The 22,334-nt window shown below is 50.7% G+C and overlaps 1 protein-coding gene across 1 annotated transcript; it reads right to left on the bottom strand.

Moving 5' to 3' along the window:
* Nucleotides 1–428: 428 nt before the first annotated feature.
* On the bottom strand, nucleotides 429–3,033 carry Hoxb3 (homeobox B3). Its single transcript, XM_057774715.1, has 2 exons — nucleotides 2,532–3,033; nucleotides 429–1,693 (listed from the first exon to the last, which is right to left on the bottom strand). The coding sequence occupies exons 1-2, from the start codon at nucleotides 2,977–2,979 to the stop codon at nucleotides 855–857; spliced, it is 1,287 nt and encodes a 428-aa protein (XP_057630698.1). The 5' UTR covers nucleotides 2,980–3,033; the 3' UTR covers nucleotides 429–854.
* Nucleotides 3,034–22,334: the final 19,301 nt, after the last annotated feature.

Here is a 22,334-nt window from a genome sequence, read left to right as displayed (position 1 = left end):
AGAAAAGGGAAAGTGGAGAGCTTCGAGTGGATTGCTTCCCAGGGAGAGAGAGTGGGATGGGGTGGGAGCTGAGAAGAAGCAGAGTGGCAAACCTCCAGTCCTGGCAACTTGGCTGCCTTAGTCCCTTCACTTTTTCTTAAAAGAAAAAAATATATATATATTTATATTATAGGCAGCTCTAACTTTCAGGATCTCTCACCATCCCTGAGCCCTCTAGAACTTGTAATCAGTAGGGGTGGGGGTATAGATATGAATGAACTTAGAGCAGAAAATCATGGGGCTAGACATGGTGGGCATGGCAGGAAGCCTCAAATAGATGGGGGCAAATTGAGGCTTGGGGGAGTGGGAGGAAAACATTTTGTGCCCTTAGATTGAAATGTGTTTTCTTATTTTTCATAAGGAGAATGAAAGGGAAGACCAAAAAAAAAAAAAAAAGTAAGTCAAGATTTGGGGGAATTGCTCACAGAGATGGAAGGTAAGTCGGTTGGTTGATGAATGCCAAGTCATAAATTTTGAATGTGCTTCTCTGCCCTGCTTTCCTATCCAGGTTCCCTCTACCCGACTCCCTCTCCAATCTGAAATTCCAACTTGGTAGTTGCTGGAGCCCTGGGATAGATGTGGTCGCCTCCAACCTGCTGTGGATTCCTTTCCAAGGGTGTGGGCTGGCGGGTGGAACCGGGCTTGGAGGCCTTAAAGACAGCCTCAGGCCAAGGGAAGGTGGGGGGGGGAGATGCCCCAGGCCTGCCTTGTCTCTGGAAATCTGCCACAACCCAAACACACACAGGCCTCCAAACCGCCCCCACAACCAGCTCCACAACCTCCCTGGCCCTTGATCCCCCCACCTGCCCCTCACATCACAGGTGTGTCAATTTGGGTGCTTCTTGAATTCTACCCTGAGGCGCGTGGTGAGAGGAGAGGTCTGTGTAGGTGGGGTGAGGATCACAGGGTCCGTGATGCTGGCTGGGGGCCATAGGGGGCGTCCCGTTGTAGTCCAGGTTCCCGGAGGGGTGGTGGGAAAGGTGATTGAGGCCGTAGAGGGAGGGGCCGGCAGGGGGCGGCAGCGGATCCGCGTAGCCACCCCCGCCCACGTACACCGGACTGCCCTGCATGGTGGGCGTCCCGTAGGCGCCCCCGTTGGCTTGGAGGATGTGGGGCTCGTACTCGGGCGCCGGGGTCGGGGGGTACTTCTGTGGGGCGCCGCAACCCTTGAGAGGGGGCTGGTAGTTGGAGGGCAGCGCGTAGGCATTCTGGTGGCCTTTACCGAAGGCTGGTGGGGACGGGCTGTCATAGCTGGGAGTCATAGAATGTAAGGCGTTCATGAAGCCGGCCGTGGACTGCATGGGTTGCGGGGGGCTGCCGGCCGGAGAGGGACCCCCGGACGACGAGGCCAGCCCTTTGGCCTTCTGGTCTTTCTTGTATTTCATGCGGCGGTTCTGGAACCAGATCTTGATCTGGCGCTCGCTGAGGTTCAGCAGATTGGCCATCTCCACGCGGCGCGGTCGGCACAAGTAGCGGTTGAAGTGGAACTCTTTCTCCAGCTCAACCAGCTGCGCGCTTGTGTACGCCGTCCGCGCCCGCTTGGACGCCGCTGACCCCGGGGGGCTCTTGTCCCCTCCCCCGCCACCACTGCCGCCCCCGCCGCTGCTACCGCCGCCGCTGCCACCGCCGCCGCCGCCACCACCACAACCTTCTGCTGGACCCGAGGGGGAGGGGCGGGAAGGGGAGAAAATGAAATAAAAGATAATTACTGAACACGCCAAAATTGAATGCATCGTTTCTTAATAAATCCAGGTCTGGACTCCGAAGGCCCCGCCACCCTCCCCTTCCCGTCCCCGCCTCCTCCTCAACACCCCCCCTCCCACCTCCCGTCGCATTAGCGGACACTCTATAATAGTGGCATTTATTAAGAGACCTGTTCTCCTTTCACTGCTCCAGCTTATGAAAATTTGATCATGTCACACAGACAGAGCTGTGTGGCCATTTATTTAGGGTTAGATTTTTGCGTGTGCGCGCACCCCTCCCCTGTATATATCCAAATACAAGTCTGAGACGATCCCCTTCTGTCCGTCCTCTTTACAGGATGGGTGACTGAGAACACCTTGGGGGGACTGGACACTGGTGAGCAGGCCCTGGAAGTGTGGCACTAAAGACTGCGGTGGCTGAAGGCCAGGACCCCAGGCCGCCTGAGCGATGGTGATTAATACCCACAGTAATCATACTTAATAATAATCTGTCCTTGATGACTCTGTGCCCTCCAGGCGATGCGGCCTTGGGAAGGGCTCTGAGGCCAACCTTCCCACCTCCTGGAAATTCTTGGAAACCCAAGAGGAGGATGGCTGGAGGGACTGGGTGTTGGCAGAGTCAGAGGTCATCAGGTGGAGAGAGGAGGTACGGGGGGGGGGGGGGGGACCACCAGGCAGCCACCTAATATTGTTCCCAGGCGCCTTGTGGGCGCCTAGGGGTCGGTGCTAGAATAACAGTGACATTCCTGAACTGGACAAAAGCTGACGATGAAGGCAGAGAGCTGGTACCTGTGCCGGGGGAGCTGTTTTTCAGCTTGGACGTTTGCCTTGACTCTTTCATCCAAGGGAATATCTGTTTGGTGAGGGTAGAGTTGGAGCCGGGACCGCACTTGGGGGGGCCGCTTTTGGGGGGCCCTCCCCCGTTATTGCTGTTGCTAGTGGTACTGGTAGGTGCTGCGCTGGGTGGGGGTGAGCCCGGCGGGGCGGGCAGGGGCTCTGGGGCCAGGCCGGGCCTCATGCAGCTGCCGTTGAGCTCCTTGCTCTTGGCATGTGGGGCGGCATTGCCCAGGGACTGCAGGGAACACGCTGAGCGCTGGTAGTCACCCTCCAGGTGCGTAGCGGCCTGGAAGGGGGGCTGGGGAGGCCCGTCGTAGCCGAAACCATTGCTGCCAGGGTACGAGGAGTAGCCTCCGAAGAGCGCAGCTGCTGTGTTGTCGTAGTAGGTGGCTTTCTGCATCGCTGGGCGAGGCCCGGGCAGTGGGTGGCAACTTGCAAGGGCCTGATACCCTCACGACCGGACATTGGCACCCCTGGGGGGTCACGTGACACGCCGGACCCCCCTCCCCTTTCTGCCCCCCTCCTCCCGGGTCTGTTCCAAGCGGCTGACCTGCGGGGCGAGAGAAGAGACACAGGGGGAGAAGAGGACTGGGCCTCGAATCCATCTTAGGAACTAAAAAGGGAACTGACATCAATAGGGTTTTTTTTTTTCTTCTCTCCTTGCCAGTCTTTCTGCGGCAGACGCTGGGACCAAGTATCTGACCTGACATGGATGCTTCTTGCTTCAACTTTAATTTTAAAGGAAACAAAACAAAACACCGACTTTCATTTCGATTTTTTAAAAAAAAAATCAGAATTGTACTCCATTGGGGGAATGCTTGGGAATAGAATATCGTTGCTTCGTGGACCATTGCTTCCTTCTCTCCTGCTTGTGTGCCAGTCCTGGCCTCTCCTACAATATCTGCTCACCTCCTCCCAACTCTGGAGTAGGGCACTGCCAGGGAGGGGGGCACTATTAGACTCCAAAATAAAAGCATCTTGGAGGCCCACGTTCCAGTGTAGAGGCCTCTCTGTCTCCTCTCCTCTCCCTCCCTCCCTCCATCCCTCCCTCCCTCCAGATCCTTCCACCTAAGCAAAGTCTAGCCTGGAAGGAACTTGCAGATCTTGGATCCAAGTCAGACTGAAAAGCAAGTTCATCTGGGACCCTTCCCTCCAGGAAGATCATAATAGCCTAAGGTAGAAAATTCCTGAAGATTTTTAACCCCCAGAGCCATGGAACCAGGCTTCATCCATCCATGTCCCATCTGCAGGTACCATCACCTCCAGTCTTGGCTCAGGCAAGCCTGGGATCTAGCAGCCAGCGGCCCCTGTGGAGCCTCCAAATGGACCAGGATTGTTTAGATTTCCCAGGCAAGACCGGTTGGTGTTACGACCATTTGGCTTGGTTCTCCCCCAGCCTTTCCATAATAGTCTGTTTTCTTTTCTTTCTTAGGAAAAAAAAAGTAAAAAGAAAAGATTGCACAACTGCTGAAATTTTCTACTGAGATAGGGGAAATTATTCAGTATGAAAAAGACCCACAAAACAATTTGAACACTGTTCTTCTCTGGGTTTGAAAGGGGGGCTGTTTACTGAGGCTCCCAACATCAAAAAATAATAATAAAATTACTGTCGCTATTTTAATACAGCCTTTCAAAAGTGCACCGGAAAAATAAAGCTTAATCTCGTCAGGGGATTTTGTATTTCTTCCCAGATTTCTGCCTGTATCTCTCCTCTCTGTATCTTCTCCAGCCCTCCGTGGGTGGTACGTCCCTTAACCCTGCAGACTGAGCCTTTCTGTGCCGTGTGCTTTTGGAAAAACTTAAAATATCATTCAGCTCAGCTGGTCAACTCCAAAGAAAAGTCAGTAAAAATAAATGAAAGGAATGCAGGAAGAGTGAGTCCCTCCCCTACATAAACGCTCTCTTAACGGCAGATTCATACTTAAAAGGGAGCTAATGCTGCCCTGAGTTCCGATTGGTTTCCGAGAAATTTCTGATTCTGGAAATACACATGGGTCTGCTAAGCAGCAGGTCCTTCCAGGGAGGACTGGAGTTCAATTGACCAGGCTGACCCAGTCCCTTTATTATTATTACCATTAGCCTCTGATGATTTAACGAAAATTAGCTTCGGAGCAGCCCTGGCTGAAAGGGAGAATTAATTAACCGGCATCCGTTGAGTTTGTTATTAATAGATAGAAAAGAGAATGAAATAAAAACGGTTGGAGGGGGTTAGCTGGCTGGGCCCTGGTTTTATTTAGTCTAAGTGATTGTTACAGCAATAATGATGATGGTCATAGTAGTAATAATAATAATAATAAATAAATAAAAACCTAGTAATTTGACTAGACGCCTGGGGCTGAAATTTCGGTCGCTCCCCCAGCAATAAGCCCCAAACCATCGCAGGACAGAGGCCAGGCAAGTGTGGGAAGCGAAGGAGCCAGAGACGTGAGTGATAGAAAAGAATGGAGACTCTGCTGGCGGTGAGACAGGGCCAGGAAGGTTTATGGATTCCGAGAGCCTCCAGCTGCCGCGGCAGGCGGGCTGTCTGGCCGTTGCTGCCTCGGTGGTTGGAGAGAAGCTACCAGCCTCCTACTCAGGCTCAAAGAAGCGAGGAGAAACGGATCGGGACGCCGAACTGGTTGGCTGCAGCAGGTTCCAAGCACACCGGGCCGGGCCCAGGCCGAGCCCGGCGGCGGCAAGTTTGGCGCTGGAGGTAACCGAATTAAAAGGCGCCTTGGCAACTCTGCTCCGGGACTTTGCCCAACAGGGCTCCGGGCTGGAAGGCGCAGAGGCCTGGCTGATGGGACAGTAAGGGAAGGGACCGCGGGGATCTGAGAACTGGGATCCAGAAGAGGGGGTGGGGAACATCTCTACCCAGTCAAACATGTCTATTTCCCCTGCCTCCATGTTGGAAAAATTCAGACTCCATATGGCTCCTCGGTAGGGTGGGAGGGAAACAGTGGTTCCCGGCTTCCCCCTCAGGGTCTCGCTAGAGAAGGGAGGCAAGCCCCCCTCCAGAACCCCACCTTTCCAGGCACAATCCTGGGAGAGCCGGGAAGGTTAACAATAGCTGGAGAAACCCCAGGAGAGAGGATAGGCCACCTTCCAGGACTTTTTTAAAAAATTAATGAAAGGAAGAAAAATTAAAAGAATAAGAAAGGGAAAGAAAAAGGTTCAGCTCTTCTTAGCAAACGGGGGAGGAGATTCAGCCCTAGATCTGGCTTCTGGGGGGAAAAAAGAGCAGAAAAGGAGAGAAGAGAGAGAGAGAGAGAGAGAGAGAGAGAGAGAGAGAGAGAGAGGAGAGAGAGAAAGAGAGAGAGGAAGGGAGGGGGAGAGAGGGAGAGGAGAGAGAGAGAGAGAGAGAGAGAGAGAGAGAGAGAGAGAGAGAGAGAGAGAGAGTCAGTCGCTGCGTGGAAGGAAGCTTAAAGCTTGTGAACTCTTCTTGAACCGAGATTGGAGTCATATGGGCCATAAATCATTGAGACATACTCTCCGCCATTCACAAACTGATAGCCTATTTCAGTCCAGCTTACCTTAGCCACCGACGAGGGGAGAACAGGCAGACATAATATATATTCACATCGAGCCTCAGCGCGAGCGGCAGGCGAGAAATCTCCCCTCCTTGAAGGCAAAGGAAAAAAAGACCACTGTTTAAAGCTGCGTCGCCCCCCCTCCCCAAAGCCACCCCGGCTGGGGAGCCCGAGGGGCAGACCGGCCAGAGGAGCCGTGCGGCGCCCGCTTCAATTCACTCGGCTTTGGAGCGGGGGTGCGCAGGAGGGAGGGGTAGGGGAGCGGAGGAAAAAAATAGCAGACCGAAAGGTGCTGGGAGGCTCGGCTCGCCGAGAATCCAGCTCCGGGCTCCAGCTCGGCCAAGCCGCCACAGTGTGGTTGCCCTATAAGACTGGTACGCCCTACTCTCTGTAACAATGGCCTCTGCTTTTGCACAGGGAAAAAAAACCACAGACACACACAGACACAGACACACACACACACAAGCTCACCCCCCCACCTCTCCCCCTTTAGCAAGCATAGATGCCTGATAAGGAGGGAAGGTGATTGTGGTGATGAGCGCTGGGGGGGGGGCGAGTACCCCTCCCCCAAATAATAGTGCGAAGCAAAGAAAGTAGAGGGTGGTCTTCTCTTGTTTTGTTTTAAAAACAGATAAAATTTTTACATCGAGGTCAGAGCAGAAAAGGAGAAGAAAATGCAAAGAAAGCTGGTGGAGTTCACAGATTGCGCCCCCCCCCCATCCAGGCCTCATACTGGACCATTATGCTAATCCAAGAAGTGGCCTCTGGAGACCTAGTCTGAGGCTGGCCTGGCTGGGCCAGGGGCGCTGGGTGCCCCTCCTGTGCTCGGTCACAGTAGGCACACAGAGACTTTTTTTTTTTTTAAGTAGTCTGCTGGCTGAGTCTCAGACCCTCTTGCTGAACCTTCCAGACCCTGGTCCTTCTTTCTTCTACATCCTCCACCCCCAGCCCCCAAATCTCCAAACCCAGTCTCTAGTGGGGGAGGAGGCAAGACCAGACTTTTTTTTTCCACATCCCCTCTTTTTTTTTCTGAGAACAGACAACTAGCGGTAAGTGATGATTAAAAAGCCCAGAACATCTTGCAGGGGGAGTGGGGTTGAAGGGGTGACAAAGGCAAGACCCTGTGGTTTAGCTGCAGCTCCAGACAGCCGGTCAGGAGCAGGGCTCTGAGAACTTCAGTGAGTCTTTCCTGTTAAGATTCTCACCTCGGGACTGGCAGAAGGGGCTAGGAGGTGAAAAGGACATTTGTACTCCTGGAAAGATGAGAAAAACTTCACAATGGCTTTGTCTTAAATGTACTGGCGGACAGGAGAGAAGATGATGGTGATTATTATTAATCACTCAGAGCAAACCTGTTTGTTTCCCTACTCCGACTACGCTCTGCGTGGCAAGATTTATGACTCTTGGCACAAGTAAAGAAAAGAAGGCTACAAAAGCTAAAAGTTTTCTTAGGGTGTGTTTGAGCAGGGCAGGCAAAGGCAAGGAGGAGGCCCGTAGGAGGGGGACAGGGGCCAAGAATGTAGCTGTCTGCAAATTTGGGGCAGGGGGTGGGGAAAGAGCCATTGGCAGTAGAGGCAAGAGACAGAAAAAAGAGCACAGGTCATTTCTTCAAGCTGGAGTGCTTGCAGGCTGAATTACTGCTGACTCCGGACTTAGGGAATGATACGGAAGGCTGCCGGTGTCTCTCTTCTACGTGGACAGAAGGCTTGGAAACTGGGTCTCTGACTTCGGGTAGACACGTCCAGCCAGGACTCTGAGCAGAATTCCTGGTTGGGACACTTGGTTTTTGCCTTCTCCCATCTGGATGCAGCAGGACAGGCGATGGGACTGGGGAAGGTGAGAGATGGCCTTCTACTGTCTCCCCTCCCAGGGAGGATGGCTTGGGCTGGCCCTAGCGTTAGTTCTCTTATCCCCTTCCCCACTCAAAAGTGAGAAGGTGGGGAGGTGACTCCTGGCTTCTAGCACCCCCCCCCCAATATTTCTAAGCCCATCAAATCACTTCAAATTGACTGCAGCAACTGGTTTCCTGGGGCCTGTTACCTAGAGGGAACCTGTGGCCTTCAGCAACAGGAGTCACATACAGAGTCCTAGATACCTGACATCCTACTGTCGGCCCAGAGTTGGTGACTCCTCAGGGAGGCAGTGGCTGGAAGTAGGTAGGAGTTTAGGGGTTAAGTGGAGAAGCTGGGAGCCATTTTGCTGTTTATTAATAGTCTCAACAATAACAAAAATATGTTGAAGTGTTGGGGCTCAAGCCAGGAGCCTCCTGAAGAACGGTCCCAATACCCAACAACTCTGGTAAAAGATCTAGAGGGTGAGATGCCAAAGACGTTTAGGTCTGGTGGGTCAGCAGCTCAGGCCAAGGGTGCTTCCAGAGGCTTCAGGGAACTTAGGCAACCAACTCTTTTTCTCTAGTTCCCTAAAATAAAAAGTTTTTTTTTAAATGTACTTCAGACTCTCGAGCTCACCCACTGACTAGGAATGGTTGTTATGAAACTGGGAGGAGTAGCTGGTTATATTCAGGACTGCACAATTCTGCCTAAAGGAATAACCAAAGAGCTTAGGTGTCACCTAGACACTTTGGGGGACCAGAGAGGAGCTACTGCAGGGGCCCGGATTACACTGAGGGGGTGGGGGTGGGAACTGCTCCAGAGTGAGCAAAAGACCCTCTCTTCCCAAGCCTTCTTCATCCCTCATGGGTGAAGAGGAACATCCAGGATCAAGAGGAAAAAGGAGGATGGGGAGGGGGGGGAAGGAGCCAGGAAAGGAACAGGGAGAAAATTCCAGAGAATATGCACTCCCGAGTTGGGTAGGAGCTGAATCTGAGGTTTCCTGATCAATTCGTGAAAACAGCATCCATTTGAAATACTTGGGGAAGAATTAGATACTCCTTTGGCTTCTTACTCGCACTTTCCTTCTGGGCTACAGGGAGTTGCCCCCATGAAGCTGGGAGGTGGCAGGGTACAGAGAGGAACCAGTCCGGCAGCTGTGAGAGGGCTTGTTTTGATTAGGAAGGTGGTGGTGGGTTAGGAGCCTTTTCAAATTTAAGAGACAAAGGAGCTTGGGGTAGAGGACCTCAGAGGGTCTGAGGGTAGTCTCTGAGGTCTGACAGAAAGCAGGTGGAATAGAAGGCGTGATTTAGGGTTAGTTAGAGGCGGACAAACAGGGAACAATTTTCTTCTGGAGGACTTGGTAACTTTGTGGGAGGGGAAAAGAGAAAGATAAAAGAGGAGAAATGAAAAAATTGAGAGACAGATAGCCAATGTGAACTAATAAAGGCAGAAATTAATAATAAGTATATTTAAAAAAAAAAAGAAAAAAAAAACAGGACAAGGCATCACCCTTCACAGACTTCCTTTCTGCCTCTTAGAGACAGTGAGAACTTGGCACTCTCCTCCCCGACTCCTACTAGGCACTCAGTCATGCAAGGGGCAGAGCACTGTAGACAACCTCTGAGTGGCCAGTCACTAGCTGCCCACCCTTGGGAACCTCAGCGTGACTATCTCTACCCCCCCCCAAAAAAAAATCCATCAAAGAGAGAACGAAAAATTTTCTCAGTAAGGGCAAACAGGGATGGCTCCTTTAAAACCGACTTCTGCTCTGAGTCTTCTGGTGACCAAGAATCCCAGACTCAGTTAAAACAGCAGAAAACTTCTCTGGCCCTGTGGACCTGCTGGAGCTGTGGCGGGCATTTAGCAGTTTGTTTCTTGCTCACCCTTGTCTGGGTTCCCTGTCCCAGACTCTTTTCTAGTGTGGCCTCCCAACTCTGTGGCAGCCATCAAGTACTGTAGAATTCACACACATCTCCTTCTCTTCTTAAATATTAATAGAAATTTTAAAGCTTAAAGGTTTGTAAAAGGAGGGGATTGTGAATGCAGATGGCTTTGTAGACTAGACATTTGTTTCCCTAGTCCCTGGCTCTCTAAAAATGCTTGAGTGGGAAGGAACAAAGAAACATAGGAAGAAGAGGAGCTGAGCTCTTTCCCCAAGGCGGGTATCCGAAGCTGATGATAACTCCAGGAGGGAGGAGAGAGAGCCCGCCCCAATGAGAGAAGAAAAGAAAAGCCAGGCTGAATCATCCCACCTCTGCCTCAGGATAAGAGGAGGGGAAGGCAGAAAGACACAGAACAACCACAAGGATCTAGGAAGTCTACTGGGTGCCTGTGGAAGCCCCCTGAACCTCGGAATGATAGGGCAACAACCTGGAGTGACAGCAGCAGCAGGCAGGCTCTTCGGTGATGAAAGATCTGTCTCTGAATCAGGGACATCTAGAAGCTCAGTCCTGGCAAAGCCCATCCCTACCAGTGTGGACAAGACAAAGGTAGGCAGGGTGGAGAGGCAGAGGGAAGGGGGGAGCGACTTGTGAATCCTGGACGGCTAGGGGAGGATGCTGGGGGAAGGAGGGAGACGGTGGCAAGACTGGCTGAAGGGCTCAGACTGGCTGGCAGGGTCTCTCCTGACAGATTGGATGTCTCTCTCCCAATGACCTCTGTTTAGCCGACAATAACTCATTGGACTAATGGCCAATCAGTGGAAGGCCTCCAAATATAAAAAACGCCAAAGTCAGAATGGGACAGAGCTAGAGTCTGGGTCTGGCAGTCATATGTATATAACTTTCTCTCTTAAAATAGGTTTGGAGGAGTGGGTTATCTGACCAGAGCCTGGGATTTCTAAAGATGAAGTTGTTGCCTGACTGTCTCCACTTCCTGCCTCGGAGGAATCCATATTCCAAGCCTTACTGTCCTGGGCATCCCATAATTCTCCTCAATCCTTCCACCCTCCTTATAGCTTCAATACCCCAAGACACTGCCCTCCACACAGCAAAGTGTTATGCCTCTGCCATTGGAAGAAAAGAAAGAAAACAGAGCAAAAGCAAAACAGGAGCTTGCTCCTGCTGGCCTCTGTCCTAATCACTCTGGAAGGGCAGTCAGCATGGTGCAATGGCAACTACATATGCCCTCTGCCAGATATAGAAGGTCTAAATGTCCAGGGGTCAAAGGTGGGGAAACTGTACCTGTTTTCACAGATTCTAAACTGTAAACCCACAATTCAGGTCTTGGGCAGGGTAAGGGGAGGAACCTCAGAACTCCATCACACTGAATTCTAGACAACTCCAACCTTGGCTTAGCATCTAACAGGAAAAAGAGTCTTGTTTGGTGGTGCTAGTGCCCATCTTCCTTAAACCCTATGCCAATCCTAGCTCAACCCAGCTACCTAACCTTCCATTACCATTGCTCTTGACCCTGCCCTTCCCTTCTGTTGAGAACAGGGACTTCTTGGAAAGAGAGGACTTTTTTTCCAGAGGATCAAGCAGAGACAAACTCTGACTTTTGCAAACAAATCCTGCAGTAACTTCTCTAGTCATATGTCCACAGAACTCCAGGACATACAGGGAGTTGCTCTCAAGCAATAAAGGATAGAGATACAAAGAGGTACCCAAGAACAGAAGGAGAGAGGACTTGGGGTGTCCAGTCCAACTCTGCCATTGTATCAGATAAGGAAAGGGAGGCCTAGAGTGGGAAATAAGCTGATCTTGAGTTATGCTTGCCCAGTCTTGAGCACTAGGAGACTCAGGCTTTAATCATTGCTGTTTGACTGTGTGACCTGAAACAGAGCACTCCTTGGGCCTTCTCTAAATCGAAGGTGTTTGTATAGAGAAGGGTTAGACTAAATGATCTCCAAGGTTCTCTTTCAAGCTGAACATCAGTGATGTTCTGTGCCCTGTAAATATGTAAAATATGAGTAACAACAAGCAATAATAAACTGAGTTCAGACAATAAACGCGCCAGCGCTATTGTTATCAGATGCAAAATACTTCCTCTTGGGATTTACATGTTTATTCTCCTACCACTGAGCACACAGCCCAGTCTTGGTCCTCTCTAGCCCCCAAAAATATTGCTCCTCTTCTGGGTGGAGGATGGGTTGTTTTCTACCCTCATTACCAAATCAAAAGTGCTATTTCTGGATGCAGCAATCCGAGCAGTAAATAATTAATTTGTATAATTAGAGGAGAAAGGCTTCAACCTGGTAATTTTTAACCAGGCATCAATGAGCCCATTGTACCAGCCTGGCCTTCTCACCCCATACCCCCACCTCTGCCCACACACCTACCAGCTTCCCCTGGTGCCCCTCCCCCTCAGTTGACAACCAGCCTTTCCATGATGGTCAATGGGGTGGGGGCTGTCCTCAGAGGCAGAATTTGCTCCCATCCCAACAAAGTTCCTTTCTCTGCTGTGTTCCCCCAGAGACCCGTGTGCAGGCAGCTGCCTCTAAAGCTTCTTTCTCTCCACACCCACCCCAGGCTGCACTGAGCTCCAGGTTGAGCTCCCAGCTCTTGAGAAACATGGAAGCCACCTTCCTAGCTCAAGATGCCCCAACAATGCAGTGGGTTTGCATTTCAAGAAACCCCCATTAATATCAATTTACTTCACTGAAACCTCGGGTTCTTCATCAAGTTGATGATTTATGATAAAATCAATTAAATTACGGCCACTTAGGGCCCCAGCCGCTTCCTCTCAGATTTCATTGGTCCGGGCCCAAGTGTCTGGAGGAAAAATGCAAGTTTAGCTGGAGGCGAGGAAAGATAATTCTGTGGCTGAGAAAATTTAATGCAAAACAATTTGCAGGCAAAGCCGGTGTCTGGACAGAAACACAGGAGCCACTAGTTGGCCTGGGGAAGGAACCAGCTAGGGGTCAAAATGTTTTCCTCCCCACCCCCACCATTCTACATGGTTCCCTTATTTTTGGTCACCTTTGTGTCCATTTGACCACCACCACCCCCATCCAGAGAGTGGAAAAATTTGAGCAGTAATGGCAGGATCCAACCGTCCCAAGAGCCAGACTCCAATCACCCCTCATTTCCCTTACCACACCATGGCCCCCACACCCCTTCACCTAACCACATTTGCTCAATTCTTAGTGTCCCACTACAAAGTTAGAGATTCAAAGTGAAGATGAGCCAGCGTGGGTGTGGGCAGGCAGTACATAAGGGGGGAAAGAGGGGTAGTGGCCAGAGACCTGGGTGAGCAGAGTTTGTTGCTTGACTTTGAGAAGAAAGAAAGGCCAGGCAGGAGAAACTACCTCGTGAACAACTTAAGGGGACAGTGAATGGTAGCCAAAACTACCCCATCCCAAAGTACCAGGACCAGAGGACAGCAGTCTCACTCCCGGCTCCCTGTGTCACTCATAAATTGATTCCATATAACTGTAATGCATCCAAGCGAATCCCAGTCGGAGCATATATACATAAACATAGGCATACATGTGCCCCAGTGTGCAGACCCACTCCCACAATACATAAACACATCTCCACGAGTGTGAGCCTGCACACTCCTTAAGTCTCACAGAAGCACCACACCCTTCGCCTGTAAAGAGGTAGCGCCTAGGGTCTCCTCACATCAGAGAAAATGAATCCCAAAGCATCAGCCTGGCATCGACTCCCACGCCAAGGAAAAGGGCTTCTCCCGCCTTTGCTCTGTTTGGTTTTTGGTTTCCAGAGAAGGCAGATAGTAAACACAGCTTCTCCGAAAGCCATAAATCAAGCCCTCTCCTACCTTCTCAGCTTAACACCCAGCCTCAACTCAAGCCCTTGTAATTTCAGCTTCAAATAACTCCTAGGTGCTAAAGGGCTGGACTGCGGTGGCAGCTGGACTGTGGGAGCCAGGCCCAACCTCAACACCCACAGCTCCCGCCTCCCCTGAAAAACCCTCCAAAATCTCTATCTGTCCTGAACCTGAGAGTTTCCCAAATCCTGGTCGGATCTTAACTACCCACAGGTACACCTCCACATTCCTCTACATTCTCCTTACACCCTAGGGCCCTGGACCCCACTCTCAGTCCCACACCACCTCCTCTAAGTTGCTTTGATCTTTGCCTCACATTCAAATGCGGACTGGGGACAGGGGACATCGTGTGCTCCTGTCTACACCCACCAGGCCTATGGCGCTGGACTAAACAAGGCACACTTACCTGTGCGGCCTCGGACTAGGGTATGGGCCTCGGTGGGCGGCCGGGTGCGTAGGACAGGCGGGAGCTGAGGGCCAGTTCCAGGACCCTGGGTCCCGGCTGGGGATCAGCCTGGACGGGCCACATCCTGGTCGCTTGGCCCCGGGAGCACCCTGCCGTGCTGGGGGGGGGGGGGCGGGCAGCCCGCGCCCCGCCCCTGCCCCAGGCTTTGTTCCGCCTGTAGGGCCCGGCGCACCGCTCCTGCCCAGGGATGCTCCGGAGGCGGCCGGACGCGGTCCCACCAAGACCGGCGCCGGGCTGCGGGAATCCCAGGCCGGTGCGGGGACCCGACCTGAGAGTTGACCGAGTAGCCGGGCAAAAGGAGTGGCAACTGACAGGGCCACTAAGAGGCGTGGGGGCCTGGGGGAGCCATGGCGGAAGGCGGGCGCACCGGCGGCTCTTCAATGTCACCAGCGAAATGGGTTCCATATGTCCGACCCGAAGGAGAAGGGAGGGAAAGGGAGACTGTCCTGGGCAGGGCAGGAGGGGGTTGGGATACTATGGAGGAAGGAGAGCCTGGGCTACAGAGGTACTAGAAAGGACTGAAGACCAGAAAGATGGCTTTCTTTCTCTTTTTCTTTTCTTTTTATTTTCTTCCCCATTTTCCTTTGAGGCTTCTAAAGCTCCTTAGGCCGGTAGGAACTTTCCCCTTTCTTTTTCTTTCCTGAAAGATGGGGGAGGGAGGAGATCAAAAAGGGAAGCATCGTTTGTTAAATTAGAGGGTCAAGGAAAGAAGTGTGGATTGAAGGTGAAAGCTCTCTAAAACCAACTCCTCCTTGACTTCAGAAGAGAGTTTAAAAAAAAAAAAAGATGCAAAATCCACAGGAGGAAAGAGAAGCTGAGGAAGGAGGATTCTTCGTCCCAGTTTTGAGAGCCTTGCTTCAATCTCCCCTTGGGGAAGGCATTTGTTTTGGGAAAGATCCCAATGATTAAGATACCAGTGGTGAATGGAGGAGGAGACTAGAGTGTCCAGGACATTATGGCCATCCCCTGGCATGTTAGATGGTACCCCGGATGCTTCCCACTTGGTGTAAGGCCTTCAAGGGCCTACTTTATAGGTAGTAGTTTCTAAGCCAGTCTCAGCTTTAGCAACTTCCTGTAAAGAAGGTTTCCTGTACAAGGGGTGAAGAAAGGCTCATGGTATCTGAGGGAGTCTGGGCTCCAAAGGGTTTAGGCTCTTCCTCTGCTCCTCTCCTCTCCTGTGTTCCCGTGTGTGTGTGTGTGTGTGTGTGTGTGTGTGTGTGTGGTGTGTGGTGTCTGTCTCTGCACCTCTGTTGTCTCTATCCCTTTCTCACAAGGCCTTTTGTCTTTTCATACTCTGCCTCCGTCTTTCTCAGTGAATCCGAATGACACCCCAAGATGGGCTTCTGAAGTCTTTAAGAATCACTTCTGTGCTTGCTCCTTAGGCCCCTCTCCTTATCTTGGGGTCCTTTCCTCTGTGGAAGACCCTACACTCTGTCTCTGAGCGGGTCTTCTAGAGAAAAGGGTCAAGATGAGCAGCTTCCTTCCCTCTTCTTCATCTAACTGTGTTGTGTGGCCATAGGATGTGGTCCCTGGAGGACACGCTCTTTCCACTATGACTTGCCTTTGTCTCTTCTCTTCCTACCACCCTGTCCTTAAGGTTAGCCTTCACTTCCTATCCAGGAGAGAACCTGCTGTGTCCCTTCTTATTCTCTCCTCTTTCTATCCAACTCATCTGGTCATTAAACCATTAGCAGCCCAGCATCCTGGCATGGGAAAGGCATAGTGATAGATGCTACAAGCTGTACAGAGAAAGAGGACATGAGCCCATGCTGGGGAAAAGACCAAATCAGCAACTTCCCAGGAATCCTGTCCACCAAGCTACACGTTACTCTGTCCCTAGGTGGCATGTGGTGGTTCAGGATAGAAGAGACAGGGTGCTTCTGGTCTAAATGAAACAAGTATATATAAACAAAACAAACAAACAAACAAAAAATCACAGTCTTCTCAAACTTGCTGATTTGGGGAAAGGCCTAGGTGCCTGGATGGGGAGCACCAGGCCTCGCACAAGGGGATTTAATAGGGGCCTGAAATATAACAGTGATAAGGGATGGTGTCTTTGCTTTGTCTCCTGGGGAAGTCTGTATGAGAGTTGAGGGAGGAGGAGGGGGAAGGGGTAACAGTGCCACCTCCTTTCCCCAGGGCCAGAGGAGACAAAGACAAGTCATAGGGGAAAAGAAAATGTGTGTGTTGGGGGGGGGGAGTGGGAGATGTATAGAGAAGGAGCTGAGAACATGGGGGTGGAGGCTCATAGGACTAGCTGCCTGCAATCTCTTGTTAGCTATGACCCGGGTCCCCCAAACAGAACCTCCATCTTCCCCACTTGTGTTCTTTATCCTCTAAAGCAAGCTGAAGTGGGAAGCTAGCCATGCTCTACCCTCTCTCCTTCTTATTTAAGGAGGGAGAGACATCTTAGCCCTGCTTAGTGACCTAAAGATTCTGGCCTAAATTCTGGGGTACCAAGTGAGGGTAAATTTACCTTTTTCATCTTTACACATGAACATGTAAGAGCACACACCAAGGTGAAAAGTAAAATTGCCCACTTCTCACCCCGGGGTCCCTAACACTTCCATGTAGGTGGAGAACAGGACTAGGGGGCTTGGGGTCCCAACTCTGGAATACTTCTCCCGTCCCCTCCCACAACTGCTAGCCCTACTGAGTTGTCTCGGCATCCAGACTGTTCCCAATCCCTTTTATCTAGAACAGATGGGGCTCCCCTGCACCCCAGGTGCTCCCCTACACCCGCCACCCTCAGTTCTTTGCCCGATCCTTCTCTCAAGATCTCTTTCAACCCAGACTCCAAATCTTGTCAAATAAAATTTCACCCTCAAATCTCCTGCTAGCCAAGGGAGCCCGAGGACTCAACTCTTAGTTGAAGCAGAGAGTAGAGGAAGCTCCTGGATGATGCATGAGCTGGGTCTGTGTTGCTACTCCATGAGGCTGATGCCATGAATAATTAACACCTATACAGCAACACTCTAATTTTCTTGCTCAAAGGTTTATACTAGCAGGCAGAGTTAAATATCACAGATAATAGCGGCTGTAAAGTCAGTTGGTCTGATTCCAGCCAGGGAAGGAGCACCCAGCAGACTGAACTGGACTTAGCAGAGGCTTTGCCTCCTATCCATCACAAGTTTGGGGCATAGTGCTGGGATCTCCCCAAGAAGCCACATCTGAGTTGGACAGTGGTGGTGCAGGCCTTTAATCTCAGCACTTGGGAGGCAGAGACGAATGAATCTTTGTTAGTTAGAGGCCAGCCTGGTATACAAAGTGAGTTCCAGGACAACCAGGGCTACACTGAGGGACCCTGACTTGAAGAAAAAGAAGGAGGAGGAAGAGGAGGAGGAGGAGGAGGAGGAGGAGGAGGAGGAGGAGGAGGAGGAGAAGGAGAAGAAGAAGAAGAAGAAGAAGAAGAAGAAGAAGAAGAAGAAGAAGAAGAAGAAGAAGAAGAAGAAGAAGAAGAAGAAGAAGCCACATCTGACTTTTCTCTTGACCAGAAACCTCTCCTCCATATGAAACACCAGGAGAAAGTTACCAGATCCCACTCATGACCTTCACCCCAATTGCTCAGTCTTTGGCTGGGGGTTAAGGCAAAGAAACACACCCAATATTCTGGAATACACGTCAACTTTCCAGGACCACTTGATTCCTAAAACATTTCATTTCTGGAAAAACTTAAGAGAACTCCCACTTTACCACTTTAGCCCCCCAACACACACACACACACACACACACACACACACACACACACACACACACGGGCACACACACGGGCACACGCGAGAGTCTCTCACTGCCCAGGAAACTTTCTTTGTTTCAGTAGGTCGAAGGAAGGCTCCTGGGGTGTGAATTCATTTCCTTGTTTTGTTAGCCTGGAGGGTGGGGAGCCAAGGCTTTCAGCTTCTCTCCCTGCCCTTCACCCTTTGCCAGTCTCCATTGTCTCCCCCAAATTAGGTAGCTGCTTCTCCACCCTCAATAACCCCATGCATACCAAACCTTGAAGTGAAGCTTTGCTACTCTAATGGGATCCCCATGTCTCCTACCAACTGCACAGCTTTTCTATTGCGTCCCCCAGCAACAAAAATCTTTGCCTTAAAGTCCTATAGTTTCTTCCCATGCATCCACCTTTCTTGCCACCCACCCCCCCCACCCCCCCCCCCCCCCCCCGCTTCCTTCTGCCTTCAGAGTTGTGTTTATTCACCCAGGGCTGCAGTTGGAGATGCCAAACTCCTGGAGGGGACTGCTGCAGAATTCAACATTATTTGACGTTGGAATGTTGGTTCTATAGGGCTTGCAAATATCATTTTTCTATTAGGTCATGATCTTTGACTGGGTTTATATGCCAATGAGGCATTTCTGGTTTACCAAATTTATACAAATCTCATCTTAATTGATAATCACAGATGCTGTAATTTAAGACCTCCAGCTATAGAGCTTTCATATTAACTGCTGATGTATTACTGTAAATCGTCTGAAATAACCAACTCCTGGGAGCAGAGCAGAGAGGGAGGAAGTGCCTCTAAGAGCGGCTCTCTCCCGGCCACGGAACCAGCCCAGCTCCTACATCATTTTCTGTGAGAAATGATTTATCGAAGACATGGCCATAAACAACACAACTCACTCACAAACACATGCAGACGTGCGCGTGCACACACACACACACAATGGTTGGCATGCTGGCTGAGAAGCTGACACCCATATTGCTATAAATCAAGAAAAAGAAAGGTTGGAGAGGAGAGGAGAGGAGAGAGAGAGAGAGAGAGAGAGAGAGAGAGAGAGAGAGAGAGAGAGAGAGAGAGAGAAATATTCCTAAAATCTCTATGCAATGCCTCAATGGGTATAAACACAGAGCATCCTGTGAAGAGAAATGGCAGGAAATGAAGACGGCTATTTGTCACATTTTACGACAATAACATTAATAACAAACAATAAATTTACATGGACATATAAGGCGCGGTAGGTAGTGAGAAATCCCTTCTACTTACAGTACCCCAGCCCGCGGTGTGGCTCCAGCTGCGGGGCTGTTTTACTGATGCCTCCCTTCCTTTTTCTCTCTCTCTCCCTCTCTCCCTCTCCCTCTCTCTCTCTCTTTTTTTTCTCAGGGTACAGGCTTGTTTTTCAAAGGACAGTTGAATTGGACGTCAGAAACAGGGAGACCGAGCCTGCGATTTTCCTGACGAATACATATCTATTCTGCAACCTCGGCATTAATTATTTAATGAATCACGTGACCGGGAGGGGGAAGGGGGTCTTTCGATTTCAGGCTCAAAGGACCACTATGACCTTCCCCTTCAGGAGGAGAAATTTTCCTGTAAAATAGGTTCCCCCCAACCCACCAATGGAATAGTAGCAAGGTCTCTCTCCCACAAGCACATCTACACGTATTCTGCTTAGAGTTCCCTACCCCCACAGGCACACACTTACCCACAGCCCACCTCTCCTCTCTCCCTTCTCTTCCTGCTTCTGCTTAGTTCCTAGAGGTGCAGAATAGTCTGCAGGGGCGTCAGGGTGGGGGTGGGGTGGGCATAGAGACCTTCTCCAAGCCCCTGAATTTTCTCAGTTTCCTATTTGTATCCTTTAGAACTGAAATTCCCTCTTCCAACTCCATTCTATCCCCTACTCCTGGAGTATTTATTTGAGCAGGACTCACTCCGGTCTAACTCATCAACAGTGTATCAAGGGAACCCAAGGGAACAGGACGACTCTGTGCAAGTCTTGCCACCTTATATGCAAGAGTGGACTTCTTTGGGTTTAGATTCACCTTTAGATCTTTTGTAGTGTACCTCTGAAAGGTCAGGAACACCCAAGGTGAGGAGATGATTCTGGAGCTCCAAGGATACAGGATAACCAGGAGGGGGACTTTGCGCTGCAGCATTGTTACAAGTACCTTAGGGAACGAAATGCTGCTGACAATTTGATAATAGGCTACGGAGACAAAGACCTAGGGTTCATACAAAAGAAGTAGACACCCAGACTCTACCTCTGTCAATCCCATCTCAGTCTTTGAAGTCCACCAATGAAGGTAACTGGGGAGCTGAAACCACAGCGAACAAAACCGGAAGAAAAGCTTCGAAGCCTGTCTGGCAGTCTAGGCTCTGTATTTCCCAGGTGTTAGTGTCCTGGACTTCCAATCAACAGACAATGGAGATTGATCAATGAGTAAAAAATAGGGATGAAATATGTTATAGTCTTAAACATTTGACTGGGAGATATCCATGGGGGAGGCACGAGTACGGACTCTTTCCCTACAAGAATAAACAAAACCAACAAACCCCAAACTTCACAAGTTATAAGTGAATCTGAGTCCATAGTTGGGGTGGGGGGATGCAAAGGAAAATAGGCATTCCTAAGAAGTCCAGCGCTGCACATTCTCAGCCTTATCTACTTCAGCAGCTCTGGGTTAGCTGCGACCAGGCCGACAGGGCATCCGTGTAATGGGGAAGAATAAAGGCAAAAGGATAGGCGAGCCGGGGGATGGGGGATGAGGGGCCTCCGCTGGTTTGTTTAAAAGGGTCTGAACCAAAAGCGACTCAAAGAAGGTTGAGGACCTTTTCATGTAACACACCCCAAAGAAATAGTCTCCCCCACGTGTTCCACGGAGGTTTCAAGGCAGCAGGACCCCTGCGGAAAGTACTGGAATCCTGCCCCAGACCCACGGGGAGGGGGCGCCGGCGGGACCCAGACTCTGGGGGGGGGGGGCGTAGTCGCCTTTGATTGTCCAGATACTGAACACAGACTGGTATTGAATTCAGCATGGTGCTGATGTAGGCCTGCTCCCGTCTCCTGCGAGGGCAACAGTCTACAAGGTCCCTAGCTACAAATCCATTAAAAAGAAAATGCTCTCTTTCCAAAGACAAACGGGGGAGGGAAATAGGGAGAGGGAGGGAAAAGATGGGGGGGTCGAGACTATAAATGAATACATTGGAACATGAGTAAATGTCAATCTTTAAAACCGAAGATAGCAATCCTTAAAACGGAGAAATAATATTTAAGGACAAGAAAAAGGAGGGCCCTGCGACAGCGAGGAGAAGACAGCCAGGTTGTTAAAGTGCGCACGCTCTTCGGATCCTGGGAAATGTCCACGTTCAAATAAACAAGCGCCCGAGCGAGCGCGAGCTGAGCGCTTTCTTGCTGCTGATAAAAGCGAACGTTTAGACTGAGAAAAAGCGAGATTGATTTACGAATCTGAACGCGCCGGTTTTATGGCCGATCACAAATCCGTCAGCGCTCAACTCACGCTGGGAAACTTCCCAACTCCGTGTTCCAATCAAACCTGCTCACAGTCACCGCTTCCCAAGGAGACCCACCAGGCATAGAGGCCGCCTCCAGGGCCCTAGTGGGACTCGGCAGCCTCCAGCCCTGACTGGGAGGCAGGCCACAGAAGTCAGCGAGGGAGGCGCGGGGAGGGGGGGTGAGGTCAAAAGATTGGAGGGGGGGCCACTAAAGCTGTGGAAAGTGAGCCCCAGCAACTGTCAGTTCCAAAACGGTTTAGATCTGGAAATGAAAGAAAGGGGAGTCTTATGCAGTGAACCTGGGGAATAAAAGCAGCTTCTGGTGAACCCCAGCCTTTTCCTCTTATTGTAGACCTTTCTGGTGTACCCCAGAATTCTCCATCTCAAGAACAGTTTAAAGAAGCTCTACGTGACTAGGTCTTTGTCACTTGTGCCTAGAGAGGGCCTACAATCAGCTTCCAAGCCCCAGACAGTTGCAATACCCAAGTGGCCCACCCAGACTGCCTCTTTGCTCACCACTTTCCTTCCCGAGGCCCCAATTCTTATGCTACCCAAGGACAAAGAAAAGGCCAAGCACTCCAGGTAGTTCTTGTCTAAGAGTTCCCAAATTACAGGAAAAGATTTATACAGTGTGAGCCAGAAACTCCTTACACATTTGCCAGTGAAGCCCAGTCTCTTCCTTTCTTAAGGAGAGCTGTTCCTCTTCCGAATTAGAAAAACCTCTCCCTGCCCCGCTCCATCCCTCCTTTCTTCCTCCCTTTTGATGGGTGCTGCCCAGTGGGTCGTGAATGTGGAAGATGAAGCAGTGATTAGAGAGGGGTCTGGGATCTAGCTTCCCCCCTTAGCAAATCTTCCATCTGTCTCTTAACTTGAAAAGTTTCTGCAAACTTTGGTAAGCACAGTGAAATGGGTCCTGGAAACAGTCAACCTGCAACAGCCCTCCTTCCATTTCTTTCTCCTCCTCCAGTTGCTAAGGGTTGCTAAGGTAT

This window comes from Chionomys nivalis, chromosome 7, assembly GCF_950005125.1.
Source record: "Chionomys nivalis chromosome 7, mChiNiv1.1, whole genome shotgun sequence".
NCBI classification, from domain to species: Eukaryota; Metazoa; Chordata; class Mammalia; order Rodentia; family Cricetidae; genus Chionomys; species Chionomys nivalis.
Note: the sequence above shows the minus strand (reverse complement) of the source record. Positions and strands in the feature narration are given on the sequence as shown.

Bases quoted from the DNA above. Each gene is read 5' to 3' on its own strand.
- Hoxb3 (XM_057774715.1), bottom strand. From the start codon at position 2,979: ATGCAGAAAGCCACCTACTACGACAACACAGCAGCTGCGCTCTTCGGA. The intron at 1,694-2,531 runs GTACCAGCTCTC...CCTCGGGTCCAG, and splicing joins AAACAGCTCCCCCGGCACAG to CAGAAGGTTGTGGTGGTGGC.